This window comes from Tachyglossus aculeatus, chromosome 1, assembly GCF_015852505.1.
Source record: "Tachyglossus aculeatus isolate mTacAcu1 chromosome 1, mTacAcu1.pri, whole genome shotgun sequence".
NCBI classification, from domain to species: Eukaryota; Metazoa; Chordata; class Mammalia; order Monotremata; family Tachyglossidae; genus Tachyglossus; species Tachyglossus aculeatus.
In genome coordinates this window covers 4,741,237-4,755,141 of record NC_052066.1, presented here as the reverse complement: position 1 = coordinate 4,755,141, position 13,905 = coordinate 4,741,237, and the positions used below count along the sequence as shown (strand labels likewise).

The 13,905-nt window shown below is 48.0% G+C and overlaps 1 protein-coding gene across 1 annotated transcript in view; it reads left to right on the top strand.

Moving 5' to 3' along the window:
* Positions 1 to 11,594, top strand: part of LOC119925554 (aspartyl aminopeptidase) — a 41,180-nt gene extending 29,586 nt beyond the window's left edge. Inside the window, exons 12-14 of the mRNA XM_038743842.1 lie at positions 4,408 to 4,509; positions 7,791 to 7,958; positions 11,447 to 11,594. Coding sequence (XP_038599770.1) covers positions 4,408 to 4,509; positions 7,791 to 7,958; positions 11,447 to 11,497 — 321 coding nt within the window. The 3' untranslated portion in view covers positions 11,498 to 11,594. The remainder of the gene's footprint in view (positions 1 to 4,407; positions 4,510 to 7,790; positions 7,959 to 11,446) is intronic.
* Positions 11,595 to 13,905: the final 2,311 nt, after the last annotated feature.

The following is a 13,905-nucleotide window of genomic DNA, read 5'->3' as shown; positions in this document are numbered from 1 at the left end:
TAAGCGCTTGGGAAGTACAAATTGGCAACATATAGAGACAGTCCCTACCCAACATTGGGCTCACAGTCTAAAAGGGGGAGACAGAGAAAAAAAAAAAAAAAACATACTAACAAAATAAAATAAATAGAATAGATATGTACAAGTAAAATAAATAAATAGAGTAATAAATATGTACAAACATATCCATCTATACAGGTGCTGTGGGGAAGGGAAGGAGGTAAGATGTGGGGGGCGGAGAGGGGGACAAGGGGGAGAGGAAGGAAGGGGCTCAGTCTGGGAAGGCCTCCTAACAGTGCTTTGCACATAGTAAGCGCTTAACAAATACCATTATTATTATTATTATAATAGCCCCTGTCCTGCTTGGGGCTCCCAGCCTTCATCCCCATTTTACAGGTGAGGGAACTGAGGCACAGGGAAGTGAAGTGACTTGCCCAGGGCCACACATTAGATGAGTGGCGGAGCCAGGATTAGAACCCGTGGCCTTCTGACGCCCAGGCCTGGGCTCTCCCCACAGCGCAAGGTTGTAAGCTCGTCGTGGGCAGGGAAAGTGTCTGTTTATATCGTTCTACTAATCATCATCATCAATCGTATTTATTGAGCGCTTACTGTGTGCAGAGCACTGTACTAAGCACTTGGGAAGTCCAAGTTGGCAACAAGTAGAGACGGTCCCTACCCAACAGTGGGCTCACAGTCTAAAACAGTGGGCTCACAGTATTATTATTACTTATAATAGTGTTGGTATTTGTTAAGCGCTTACTATATGCCAAGCACTGTTCTAAGCACTGGGGGAGATAGTAGGTGATCAGATTATCCCCCGTGGGCCTCCCAGTCTTCATCCCCATTTTCCAGATGAGGTCACCGAGGCCCAGAGAATCAATCAATCAATCAATCAATCGTATTTATTGAGCACTTACTATGTGCAGAGCACTGTACTAAGCGCTTGGGAAGTACAAGTTGGGAAGGGAGTGACAGAGAAGGGAAGTGACTTGCCCCAAGTCCCACAGCTGGCAAGAGGCGGAGGCAGGATTAGAACCCACGACCTCTGGTTCCCCATCATCGTCATCAATCGTATTTATTGAGCGCCTACTGTGTGCAGAGCACTGGACTAAGCGCTTGGGAAGGACAAATTGGCCCCAGCCCGGGCTCTTTCCACCGAGCCACGCTGTTGCACCGTGCTCTCCCAAACGCTTAGTACAGTGCTCGGCCTTGGGCCCGGGCTCTCTCCAGGAGGCCACACTGCTGCTCATAATAATCATATTTGTGAAGCGCTCAGTATGTGCCAAGCATCTTCTAAGTAGTAGGGCAGAGACAAACAAACCAGGTTGGGGACCATCCCCGTCCCACGTGGGGCTCACACTCTTAACCCCCATTTCCCAGATGAGCACTCAATAAATAATAATGATAATAATAACGGCAGTTTATTAAGCGCTTACTATGTGCCAAGCACCGTTCTAAGCGCTGGGGAGGTAACAAGGTGATCGGGTTGTCCCACGTGGGGCTTCATCCCCATTTTACAGATGAAGTAACTGAGGCACGGAGCCATCCTCCTCCCCTTTCCTCCCCTCCCCTAGTGCCACCCTCTGATAAGAATGATGGCATTTATTGTATATATGTTTGTACGTATTTATTACTCTTTTATTTGTTCATATTCTATTTATTTTATTTTGTTAATAGGTTTGGTTTTGTTGTCTGTCTCCCCCTTCTAGACTGTGAGCCCGCTATTGGGTAGGGACCGTCTCTAGATGTTGCCAACTTGGACTTCCCAAGCGCTTAGTACAGTGCTCTGCACACAGTAAGCGCTCAATAAATACGATTGATTGTTTTGTTCTGTCTCCCTTCTAGACTGTGAGCCCGTTGTCGGGTAGGGACCGTCTCTAGATGTTGCCAACTTGGACTTCCCAAGCGCTTAGTCCAGTGCTCTGCACACAGGAAGCGCTCAATAAATACGATTGAATGAATGAATGAATGGACTTGCCCAAAGTTACACAGCAGACTGACAGAGCTGGCATTTTATAATAACAATAGTAATGATGATGGCATTTGTTAAGCGCTTACTATGTGCCAAGCACTGTTCTAAGCGCGGGGGTCGATACAGGGTGATCAGGGTGTCCCCCGTGGGGCTCACAGTCTTCGTTCCCATTTTCCGGATGAGGGAACTGAGGCCCAGAGAAGCGAAGTGGCTCGCCCAAAGTCACGCAGCTGACAAGTGGCGGAGCCGGGATTAGACTTCTAGACTGTGGGCCCGCTGTTGGGTGTATATGTTGCCAAGTTGGACTTCCCAAGCGCTTAGTCCAGTGCTCTGCACACAGTAAGCGCTCAATAAATACGATTGAATGAATCCCCTTCTGGACTGTGAGCCCGCGGTTGGGTAGGGACCGTCTCTATATGTTGCCAACTTGGACTTCCCAAGCGCTCAGTCCAGTGCTCTGCACACAGTAAGCACTCAATAAATACAATTGAATGAATCCACTTCTAGACTGTGAGCCCACTGTTGGGTAGGGACCATCTCTATATGTTGCCAACTTGGACTTCCCAAGCGCTTAGTCCAGTGCTCTGCACACAGTAAGCGCTCAATAAATACGACTGAATGAATCCCCTTCTAGACTGTGAGCCCGCTATTGGGTAGGGACTGTCTCTATATGTTGCCAACTTGGGCTTCTCAAGCGCTTAGTACAGTGCTCTGCACACAGTAAGCGCTCAACAAATACGATTGAATAAATCCTCTTCTGGACTGAGCCCGCTGTTGGGTAGGAACCGTCTCTATATGTTGCCAACTTGTGCTTCCTAAGCGCTCAGTCCAGTGCTCTGCACACAGTAAGCGCTCAATAAATACGATTGAATGAATCCCCTTCTAGACTGTAAGCCCGCGGTTGGGTAGGGCCCGTCTCTAGATGTTGCCAACTTGGGCTTCCCAAGCGCTTAGTCCAGTGCTCTGCACACAGTAAGTGCTCAGTAAATAGGGTTGAATGAATGAACGAATGAATTAGAACCCATGTCCTCTGACTCCCAAGCCCGGGCTCTACCCACTGAGCCACGCTGCCTCTCCACTTTATCTCCATTTTACCAGGGAGGGAATTGAGGCCCAGAGAGATTTCTTGCCCACACAGTCCGTCTCCCCCTTCTAGACGGCGAGCCCGTCGTTGGGTAGGGACCGTCTCTATCTGTTGCCAGCGTGTACTTCCCAAGCGCTTAGTCCAGTGCTCTGCACACAGTAAGCGCTCAATCAATGCAATTGAATGAAATGAAGGAATGGATTGGTCTTTCCGAGCGCTTAGTCCAGTGCTCTGCACACAGTAAGCGCTCAATCAATACGATTGAATGAAATGAAGGAATGGATTGGTCTTTCCGAGCCCTTAGTCCAGTGCTCTGCACACAGTAAGCTCTCAATAAATACAAGTGAATGAAATGAAGGAATGGATTGGCCTTTCCAAGCGCTTAGTCCAGTGATCTGCACACGGTAAGCGCTCAATAAATACGATTGAATGAAATGAAGGAATGGATTGGTCTTTCCGAGTGCTTAGTCCAGTGCTCTGCACACGGTAAGCGCTCAATAAATACGATTGAATGAAGTGAAGGAATGGATTGGTCTTTCCGAGCGCTTAGTCCAGTGCTCTGCACACGGTAAGCGCTCAATCAATACGATTGAATGAAGTGAAGGAATGGATTGGTCTTTCCGAGCGCTTAGTCCAGTGCTCTGCACACGGTAAGCGCTCAATCAATGCGATTGAATGAAATGAAGGAATGGATTGGTCTTTCCGAGCGCTTAGTCCAGTGCTCTGCACACGGTAAGCGCTCAATCAATGCAATTGAATGAAATGAAGGAATGGATTGGTCTTTCCGAGCACTTAGTCCAGTGCTCTGCACGCGGTAAGCGCTCAATAAATACGATTGAATTAAATGAAGGAATGAATTGGTCTTTCCTAGTGCTTAGTCCGGTGTTCTGCACGCAGTAAGTGCTCAATAAATACGATTGAATGAAATGAAGGAATGGATTGGTCTTTCCGAGCGCTTAGTCCAGTGCTCTGCACACAGTAAGCGCTCAATCAATGCGATTGAATGAAATGAAGGAATGGATTGGTCTTTCCGAGCGCTTAGTCCGGTGCTCTGCACACAGTAAGCGCTCAGTAAATATGACTGAAGGAATCAATCAAGCAATCAGTCGTATTTATTGAGCGCTTACTGTGTTCAGAGCACTGTACTAAGCGCCCAGGAAGTCCAAGTTGGCAACATATAGAGACGGTCCCTACCCAACCGCGGGCTCACAGTCTAAAAGGGGGAGACCGAGAACAAAACCAAACATACTAACAAAATAAAATAAATAGAATAGATAGGTACGAGTAAAATAAATAAATAAATAGAGTAATAAATCTGTACAAACATATGTTGTCGCCCCGTTGTCGCCCGCAGGGCCCCGTGCTCAAGGTGAACAGCAAGCAGCGCTACGCCTCCAACGCCGTCTCCGAGGCCCTGATACGGCAGGTGGCCGCCCAGGCCGGGGTACCCTTGCAGGTGAGGCCCCGGTTACATTAATGACAACCTCATTCATCATCATCAATCGTATTTATTGAGCGCTTACTATGTGCAGAGCACTGGACTAAGCGCTTTCGCACATTCACCCCTACTCAGCCCTCCTGCCCCGCCATCGACCCCCAGCCCACGTCCTTCCCCGGGCCTGGAATGCCCCCAATCCCTCTGCCCATCCGCCAAGCTCGCTCTCTTCCTCCCTTCAAGGCACTGCTGAGAGCTCACCTCCTCCAGGAGGCCTTCCCAGACTGAGCCCCTTCCTTCCTCTCCCCTTGGTCCCCCTCTCCATCCCCCACATCTTACCTCCTTCCCTTCCCCACAGCACCTGGATATATGGATATATGTTTGTACAAATTTATTACTCTATTTATTTTACTTGTACCTATCTGTTCTATTTATTTTATTTTGTTAGTATGTTTGGTTTTGTTCTCTGTCTCCCCCTTCTAGACTGTGAGCCCACTGTTGGGTAGGGACTGTCTCTATATGTTGCCAATTTGTACTTCCCAAGCGCTTAGTCCAGTGCTCTGCACCCAGTAGGTGCTCAATAAATACGATTGATGATGATGAATAAATACGATTGAATGAATGAATGAATGAATGACTGAACTGGTTCAGACCCGCTCGCCTCTCCTGGCTAATAATAATAATAATAATCATGGTATTTGTTAAGAGCTTACTATGTGTCAAGCGCTGTACTAAGCACTGAGGCAGATACAAGCTCATCAGGTCCCACTGTTGGGTAGGGACCGTCTCTATATCTTGCCAGCTTGGACTTCCCAAGCGGTTAGTACAGTGCTCTGCACACAGTAAGCGCTCAATAAATACGATTGATTGATTGGTTTCGGGGGGCACGCCCCTCGCACCCCTCCGACCTTGGGGGCCGGGGGGATTGGAGAAGCAACGGTAGTCAGTGGAAAGAGCCCGGCCGTGGGAGTCCGAGGTCAGGGGTTCAAAATCAATCAATCAGTCAATTCATTCCATCATTCAGTCGTATTTATTGAGCGCTTACTGTGTGCAGGGCACTGGACTAAGCGCTTGGGAAGTACAATTTGGCAACATCTAGAGACGATCCCTACCCAACAGCGGTCTCACAGTCTAGAAGGGGGAGACAGACAACAAAGCAAAACATATCAACCAAATAAAATAAATAGAATAAATATGTACAAATAAAATAGAGTAATAACTATGTACAAACATATATACCTATATACAGGTGGTGTGGGGAGGGGAAGGAGGTAAGGCAGGGGGGTGGGGAGGGGCAGGAGGGGAATTTGTTATTAAGCGCTTACTATGTGCAAAGCACTGTTCTAAGCGCTGGAAAAAACACGAGAGCAGTTTCCCCTCGGCCACCCTCCCTTCCTGACACCCTTGACACCTCCCGTCAATCAATCAATGAATCAATCGTATTTATTGAGCGCTTACTGTGTGCAGAGCACTGGACTAAGCGCTTGGGAAGTCCAAGTCGGCACATAGAGAGATGGTCCCTACCCAACAGTGGGCCCACAGTCTCAAATAAAAATAATGGCATTTGTTAAGCGCTTACTATGTGCAAAGCACTGTTCTAAGTGCTGGAGAGGTTACAAGGTGATCAGGTTGTCCCACGGGGGGCTCTCAGCCTTCATCCCCATTTTACAGATGAGGGAACCGAGGCCCAGAGAAGTGAGGTGACTTGCCCGAAGTCACACAGCTGACAAGTGGCAGAGCCAAAATTTGAACCCATGACCTCTGACTCCAAAGCCCAGGCTCTTTCCACTGCGCCACGCTGCTTAGTACAGTGCTAAGCACTGAGTACAGTGCTAATCAATCAATCAATCGTATTTATTGAGCACTTACTGTGTGCAGAGCACTGGACTAAGCGCTTGGGAAGTCCAAGTTGGCAGCATATAGAGACGGTCCCTACCCAACAGTGGGCTCACAGTCTAAAAGGGGGAGACAGAGAACAAAACCAAACATACTAACAAAATAAAATAAATAGAATAGATATGGACAAGTAAAATAAATAAATAAATAAATAGAGTAAAAAATCTGTACAAACATATATCCATATATACAGGTGTTGTGGGGAAGGGAAGGAGGTAAGATGGGGGGGATGGAGAGGGGGACGAGGGGGAGAGGAAGGAAGGGGCTCAGTCTGGAAAATGGGGATTAAGATTGTGAGCCCCTCGTGGGACAACCTGATTACCTGGTATCCCCCCCAGCGCTTAGAACAGTGCTTGATTACCTGGTATCCCCCCCAGCGCTTAGAACAGAGCTTGGCACATAGTAAGCGCTTAACAAATACCAACATTTATTATTATTATTGGAGTCAGAGGTCATGGGTTCAAATCCCGGCTCCACCAATTGTCAGCTGGGTGACTTTGGGCGAGTCGCTTCACTTCTCTGGGCCTCAGTGACCTCATCTGGAAAATGGGGATGAAGATTGTGAGCCCCATGTGGGACAACCTGATCACCTTGTATACCCCCCACCCCCCAGCGCTTAGAACAGTGCTTGGCACATAGCGCTTAACAGATACCAACATTATTGTTACGATTATTATTGGAGTCAGAGGTCGTGGGTTCAAATCCCGGCTCCTCCAATTGTCAGCTGGGTGACTTTGGGCCAGTCACTTCACTTCTCTGCGCTTAGTAGAGTGCTCTGCACACGGTAAGCGCTCAATAAATACGATTGATATTGATTCTCTGGGCCTCCGTGACCTTATCGGGAAAATGGGGATGAAGATTGTGAGCCCCACGTGGGACAACCTGATCACCCGGTATCCCCCCCAGCGCTTAGAACAGTGCTTGGCCCATAGTGAGCGCTTAGCAAATGCCATCACCATCATCAGGGAGGGCCTCTGGGAGGAGGTGGGCCTTCCACAAGGCTTTGAAGTAGGTGGAGGATAATCGTGGAGCTCACCGACTAGAGCGGGAGGCCGACATGAAGAAAAAGGAAGAAATGGGGGATACGGCGTGGGGATGGAGGGTGGGAGGGCGACGCGCTTAGTCCAGTGCTCTGCACACAGTAAGCGCTCAATAAATACGATTGATTGATTGACGTGGAAGGGAGTGGGAGGTGAGGAAGAGGGGGCTGAGTCGGGGAAGGCCTCCAGGAGGAGGCGGGCCCTCGGAGGGCCCACCCTGACCGTCATCATCATCAGTCGTATTTATTGAGCACTTACTATGTGCAGAGCACTGGACTAAGCGCTTGGGAAGTACAAATTGGCAACGTATAGAGACAGTCCCTACCCAACAGTGGGCTCACAGTCTAAAAGACCGTCCCTCCCCAGGAGTTCATGGTGAGGAACGACTGTGCGTGCGGCACCACCATTGGGCCCATCCTGGCGGCCCGGCTCGGCCTGCGCGTCCTGGACCTGGGGAGCCCTCAGCTGGCCATGCACTCCGTGCGAGAGATGGCCTGCACCTCGGGCGTGCTGCAGACCATCACCCTCTTCAAGGTAATAATGATAATAATGATAGCACTTATTAAGCGCTTACTATGTGCAAAGCACTGTTCTAAGCACTGGGGAGGTTACAAGGTGAGCAGGTTGTCCCACGGGGGGCTCACAGTCTTACTCCCCATTTGACAGATGAGGGAACTGAGGCCCGGAGAGGTTAAGTGACTTGCCCAGAGTCACCCAGCTGACAAGTGGCGGAGCCGGGATTTGAACCCATGACCTCGGACTCCAAAGCCCGGGCTCTTTCCACTAGCCACGCTGCACGCCCGCTCCATCCCCCCCTTGAGGTTGCCACGGCAACCTCAAGCCCCCCCCCCCGCTGGTTGCTGGGGCAACGTTGCCGGGTGGCGGGCGGGTTGCTAGGGCGCTGGAGAGGGGCCGAAGGGCGCGGGGGGGGGGGGGGGGGGGGGCCGGCGGGGATGCGTTTGTGAAAATCGGGGTCCCGTTCCCCGACTGAGCCCCCTTTCTCCCCCTCCCAATCCCCCCCACCTTGCCACCTTTCCCTCCCCACAGCACCTGTATAGATGTCTGTACAGATTTATTCCTCTATTTTATTCATTCAATTGTATTGAGCGCTTACTGTGTGCAGAGCGCTGGACTAAGCGCTTGGGAAGTACAAGTTAGCAACATATAGAGACGGTCCCTACCCAGCAGTGGGCTCACAGTCTAGAAGGGGGACCCCTCTATTTATTTATTTTACTCGTACATATTTATTCTATTTATTTTATTTTGTTACTATTCATTCATTCATTCAATCATATTTATTGAGTGCTTACTGTGTGCAGAGCACCGTACTAAGCGCTCGGGAAGTACAAGTTAGCAACATATAGAGATGGTCCCTACCCAACAGCGGGCTCACCGTCTAGAAGGGGGACCCCTCTATTCATTTATTTTACTCGTACATATTTATTCTATTTATTTCATTTTGTTAATATTCATTCATTCATTCAATCATATTTATAGAGCGCTTACTGTGTTCAGAGCACTGGACTAAGCGCTTGGGAAGTACAAGTTAGCAACATATAGAGACGGTCCCTACCCAACTGCGGGCTCACAGTCTCGAAGGGGGACCCCTATATTTGTTTATTTTACTTGGACATATTTATTCTATTTATTTCATTTTGTTAATATTCATTCATTCAATCGTATTTGTTGAGCGCTTTACTGTGTGCAGAGCGCTGGACTAAGCGCTTGGGAAGTACAAGTTAGCAACATATAGAGACGGTCCCTACCCAACTGCGGGCTCACAGTCTAGAAGGGGCACCCCTCTCTTTATTTATTTTACTTGTACATATTTATTCTATTTATTTAATTTTGTTAATATTCCATTCATTCATTCAGTCGTATTTATTGAGCACTTACTGTGTGCAGAGCACTGGACTAAGCGATTGGGAAGTACAAGTTGGCAACATATAGAGACGGTCCCTACCCAACAGCGGGCTCACCGTCTAGAAGGGGGACCCCTCTATTTATTTATTTTACTTGTACATATTTATTCTATTTATTTAATTTTGTTAATATTCCATTCATTCATTCAGTCATATTTATTGAGCACTTACTGTGTGCAGAGCACTGGATTAAGCACTTCGGAAGTACAAGTTGGCAACATATAGAGACGGTCCGTACCCAACAGTGCGCTCACCGTCTAGAAGGGGCACCCTTCCATTTATTTTACTTGTACATATTTATTCTATTTATTTAATTTTGTTAATATTCATTCATTCAATCAATCATATTTGTAGAGCACTTACTGTGTGCAGAGCACTGTACTAAGCGCTTGGGAAGTACAAGTTAGCAACATATAGAGACGGTCCCTACCCAACAGCGGGCTCACAGTCTAGAAGGGGGACCCCTCTATTTATTTGACTTGTACATATTTATTCTATTTATTTAATTTTGTTAATATGTTTTCTTTTGTCGTCTGTCTCCCCCTTCTAGCCTGTGAGCCCGCTGTTGGGTAGGGACCATCTCCATATGTTGCCAACTTGTACTTCTCAAGCGCTTAGTCCAGTGCTCTGCACACAGTAAGCGCTCAAAAAATGCGAATGAATGAATGAGTCCCCCCCCCACCCCACCCCCCGCCGCCGCAGCTGCTATAACTGAGTGGTGTTCATTCATTCATTCAATCGTATTTATTGAGTGCTTACCGTGTGCAGAGCACTGGACTAAGCGCTTAAGGCAACTTGTTGCCAACTTGTACTTCCCAAGCGCTTAGTCCAGTGCTCTGCACAGAATCAATCAATCGTATTTATTGAGCGCTTACCGTGTGCAGAGCACTGGACTAAGCGCTTGGGAAGTACAAGTTGGCAACAAGTTGCCTTAAGCGCTTAGTCCAGTGCTCTGCACACGGTAAGCGCTCAATCAATACGATTGAATGAATGAATGAGCCCCACTCAGTTATAGCAGCGGTGGGGGGAACTCATTCATTCACTCATTCAATCGTATTTATTGAGCGCTTACCGTGTGCAGAGCACTGGACTAAGCGCTTAAGGCAACTTGTTGCCAACTTGTTGCCAACTTGTACTTCCCAAGCGCTTAGTCCAGTGCTCTGCACATGGTAAGCGCTCAATAAATACGATTGAATGAATGAGTTCCCCCCGCCGCTGCTATAACTGAGTGGGGTTCATTCATTCATTCAATCGTATTGATTGAGCGCTTACCATATGCAGAGCACTGGACTAAGCGCTTAAGGCAACTTGTTGCCAACTTGTTGCCAACTTGTACTTCCCAAGCGCTTAGTCCAGTGCTCTGCACATGGTAAGCGCTCAATAAATACGATTGAATGAATGAGTTCCCCCCGCCGCTGCTATAACTGAGTGGGGTTCATTCATTCATTCAATCGTATTGATTGAGCGCTTACCATATGCAGAGCACTGGACTAAGCGCTTAAGGCAACTTGTTGCCAACTTGTTGCCAACTTGTACTATCCAAGCGCTTAGTCCAGTGCTCTGCACACAGTAAGCGCTCAATAAATCCAATTGAATTACCATGTGCACAGCACTGGACTAAGCGCTTCAGGCAACTTGTTGCCAACTTGTGCCCACTTGTATCATCATCATCAATCGTATTTATTGAGCGCTTACTGTGCGCAGAGCACTGGACTAAGCGCTTGGGAAGAACAAGTTGGCAACATCGAGAGACAGTCCCTACCCAACAATGGGCTCACAGTCTAAAAGGGGGAGACAGAGAACAAAACCAAACGTACTAACAAAATAAAATAAATAGAATAGATATGTAGAAGTGAAATAAATAAATAGAGTAACAAATACGTACAAACATATATACAGGTGCAGTGGGGAAGGGAAGGAGCTTGTACTTCCCAAGCGCTGAGTCCAGTGGTCTGCACACAGTAAGCGCTCAATAAATGCGATTGATTGATTGATTGATGGATTGATTGATTAAGGGGTTAGGGGACTGTCTCGTCTCTGGCTTTCTTTTTCTCTCTCTGTGTTCGTGTCTCTCCCTCACCACAATCCTCTCCCTTTCAGGGCTTCTTTGAACTGTTTCCCGCCGTGAGCGACAACCTGCTGCTAGATTGAAGCTTCGGCCTCGGCCTTCCTCCCCATTTCCGGGGCGGCGGGACCAAGAAATCCCGGCCTGATGGAGAACTCAACTATTAAAATGAATTTTTCCCTCCTTCGTGGTCTCCGGGGGATGTGAAAGGGCCGGGGATGAGGAGGTGGGGGACGAGGCATCGTGGTGGCGGGGGCGAAATTCAACCCTCCGCCCTCCCTTAGGGAAGCAGCACGGAGTAGTGGATAATAGTAATAATAATTATTATTATTAAATTAATAATTATTATTATTAAAATTATTGTTATTATTATTAATGTGGATAATAAGAATAATAATAACGATGGCATTGGTTAATAATCATCATCATCATCAATCGTATTTATTGAGCGCTTACTATGTGCAGAGCACTGTACTAAGCGCTTGGGAAGTACAAATTGGCAACACATAGAGACAGTCCCTACCCAACAGCGGGCTCACAGTCTAAAAGGGGGAGACAGAGAACAAAACCAAACATACCAACAAAATAAAATAAATAGGATAGTAATAATGATGGCATTTATTAAGCACTTACTATGTGCACAGCACCGTTCTAAGCGCTGGGGAGGTTACAAGGTGATCAGGTTGTCCCACTGGGGGGGTCACAGTCTTCATCCCCATTTTACAGATGAGGGAACTGAGGCCCGGAGAAGCGAAGTGACTTGCCCAAAGTCACACAGCTGCCAATGGGTGGAGGTGGGTTAAGCACTTACTGTGTGCCGAGCACTGTTCTAATCCGTCAATTGTATTAATCTAATTGATGATGATGATGATGGCATTTATAAAGCGCTTACTATGTGCAAAGCGCTGTTCTAAGCGCTGGGGAGGTTACAAGGTGATCAGGTTGTCCCACGGGGGGACTCACAGTCTTCATCCCCATTTTACAGATGAGGGAACTGAGGCCCGGAGAAGCGAAGTGACTTGCCCAAAGTCACACAGCTGCCAATGGGTGGAGGTGGGTTAAGCGCTTACTGTGTGCCGAGCACTGTTCTAATCTATCAGTCGTATTGATCTAATTGATGATGATGATGATGGCATTTATAAAGCGCTTACTATGTGCAAAGCGCCGTTCTAAGCGCTAGGGAGGTTACAAGGTGATCAGGTTGTCCCATGTGGGGCTCCCAGTCTTCATCCCCATTTTCCAGATAAGGTCACCGAGGCCCAGAATATAATAATAACAATAATAATAATAATAATAATAATAATGGAATTTATTAAGCGCTTACTATGTGCAAAGCACTGTTCTAAGTGCTGGGGAGGTTACGAGGTGATCAGGTTGTCCCACGGGGGGGCTCACAGCCTTCATCCCCATTTTACAGATGAGGGAACTGAGGCCCGGAAAAGCGAAGTGACTTGCTCAAAGTCACACAGCTGCCAATGGGTGGAGGTGGGTTAAGCGCTTACTATGTGCCAAGCACTGTTCTAATCAGTCAATCAATCATATTGATCTAATTGATGATGATGATGATGATGATGGCATTTATAAAGCGCTTACTATGTGCAAAGCGCCGTTCTAAGCGCTGGGGAGGTTACGAGGTGATCAGGTTGTCCCACTGGGGGCTCACAGTCTTCATCCCCATTTTCCAGATGAGGTCACTGAGGCACAGAGGAGTGAAGTGACTCGCCCAAAGTCACCCAGCTGACAATCGGCGGAGCCGGGATTCGAACCCACAACCTCTGACTCCAAAGCCCGGGCTCTTTCCACTGAGCCATGCTGCTTCTCTCAATTGATCAATCAATCAAGTGTACTAAGCGCTGGGGGAGATACAAGGTGACTGTGAGCCCACTGTTGGGTAGGGACTGTCTCTAGATGTTGCCAACTTGGACTTCCCAAGCGCTTAGTACAGTGCTCTGCACACAGTAAGCGCTAATACGATTGAATGAATGAATCAGGTTGTCCCACGGGGGGCTCCCAGTCTTCATCCCCATTTTCCAGATGAGGTCACTGAGGCCCGGAGAAGTGAAGTGACTTGCCCAAAGTCACCCAGCGGGCAAGTGGTGGAGCCGGGATTTGAACCCATGACCTCTTACTCCCAAGCCCGGGCTCTTTCCATTGAGCCACGGGCCTGGATGTCAGAAGGTCATGAGTTAATGATTATCATGGTATTTGTTAAGCCCCCTTCTCCCCCTCCCCATCCCCCCCATTCATTCATTCATTCATTCATTCATTCATTCAATCGTATTTATTGAGCGCTTACTGTGTGCAGAGCACTGGACTAAGCGCTTGGGAAGTCCAAGTTGGCAACATATAGAGACGGTCCCTACCCAACAGTGGGCTCACAGTCACAGAAGCAGCGTGGTTCAGTGGAAAGAGCGCGGGCTTTGGAGTCAGAGGTCGTGGGTTCGAATCCCGGCTCCGCCACGTGTATGCTGTGTGACCTTGGGCAAGTCACTTA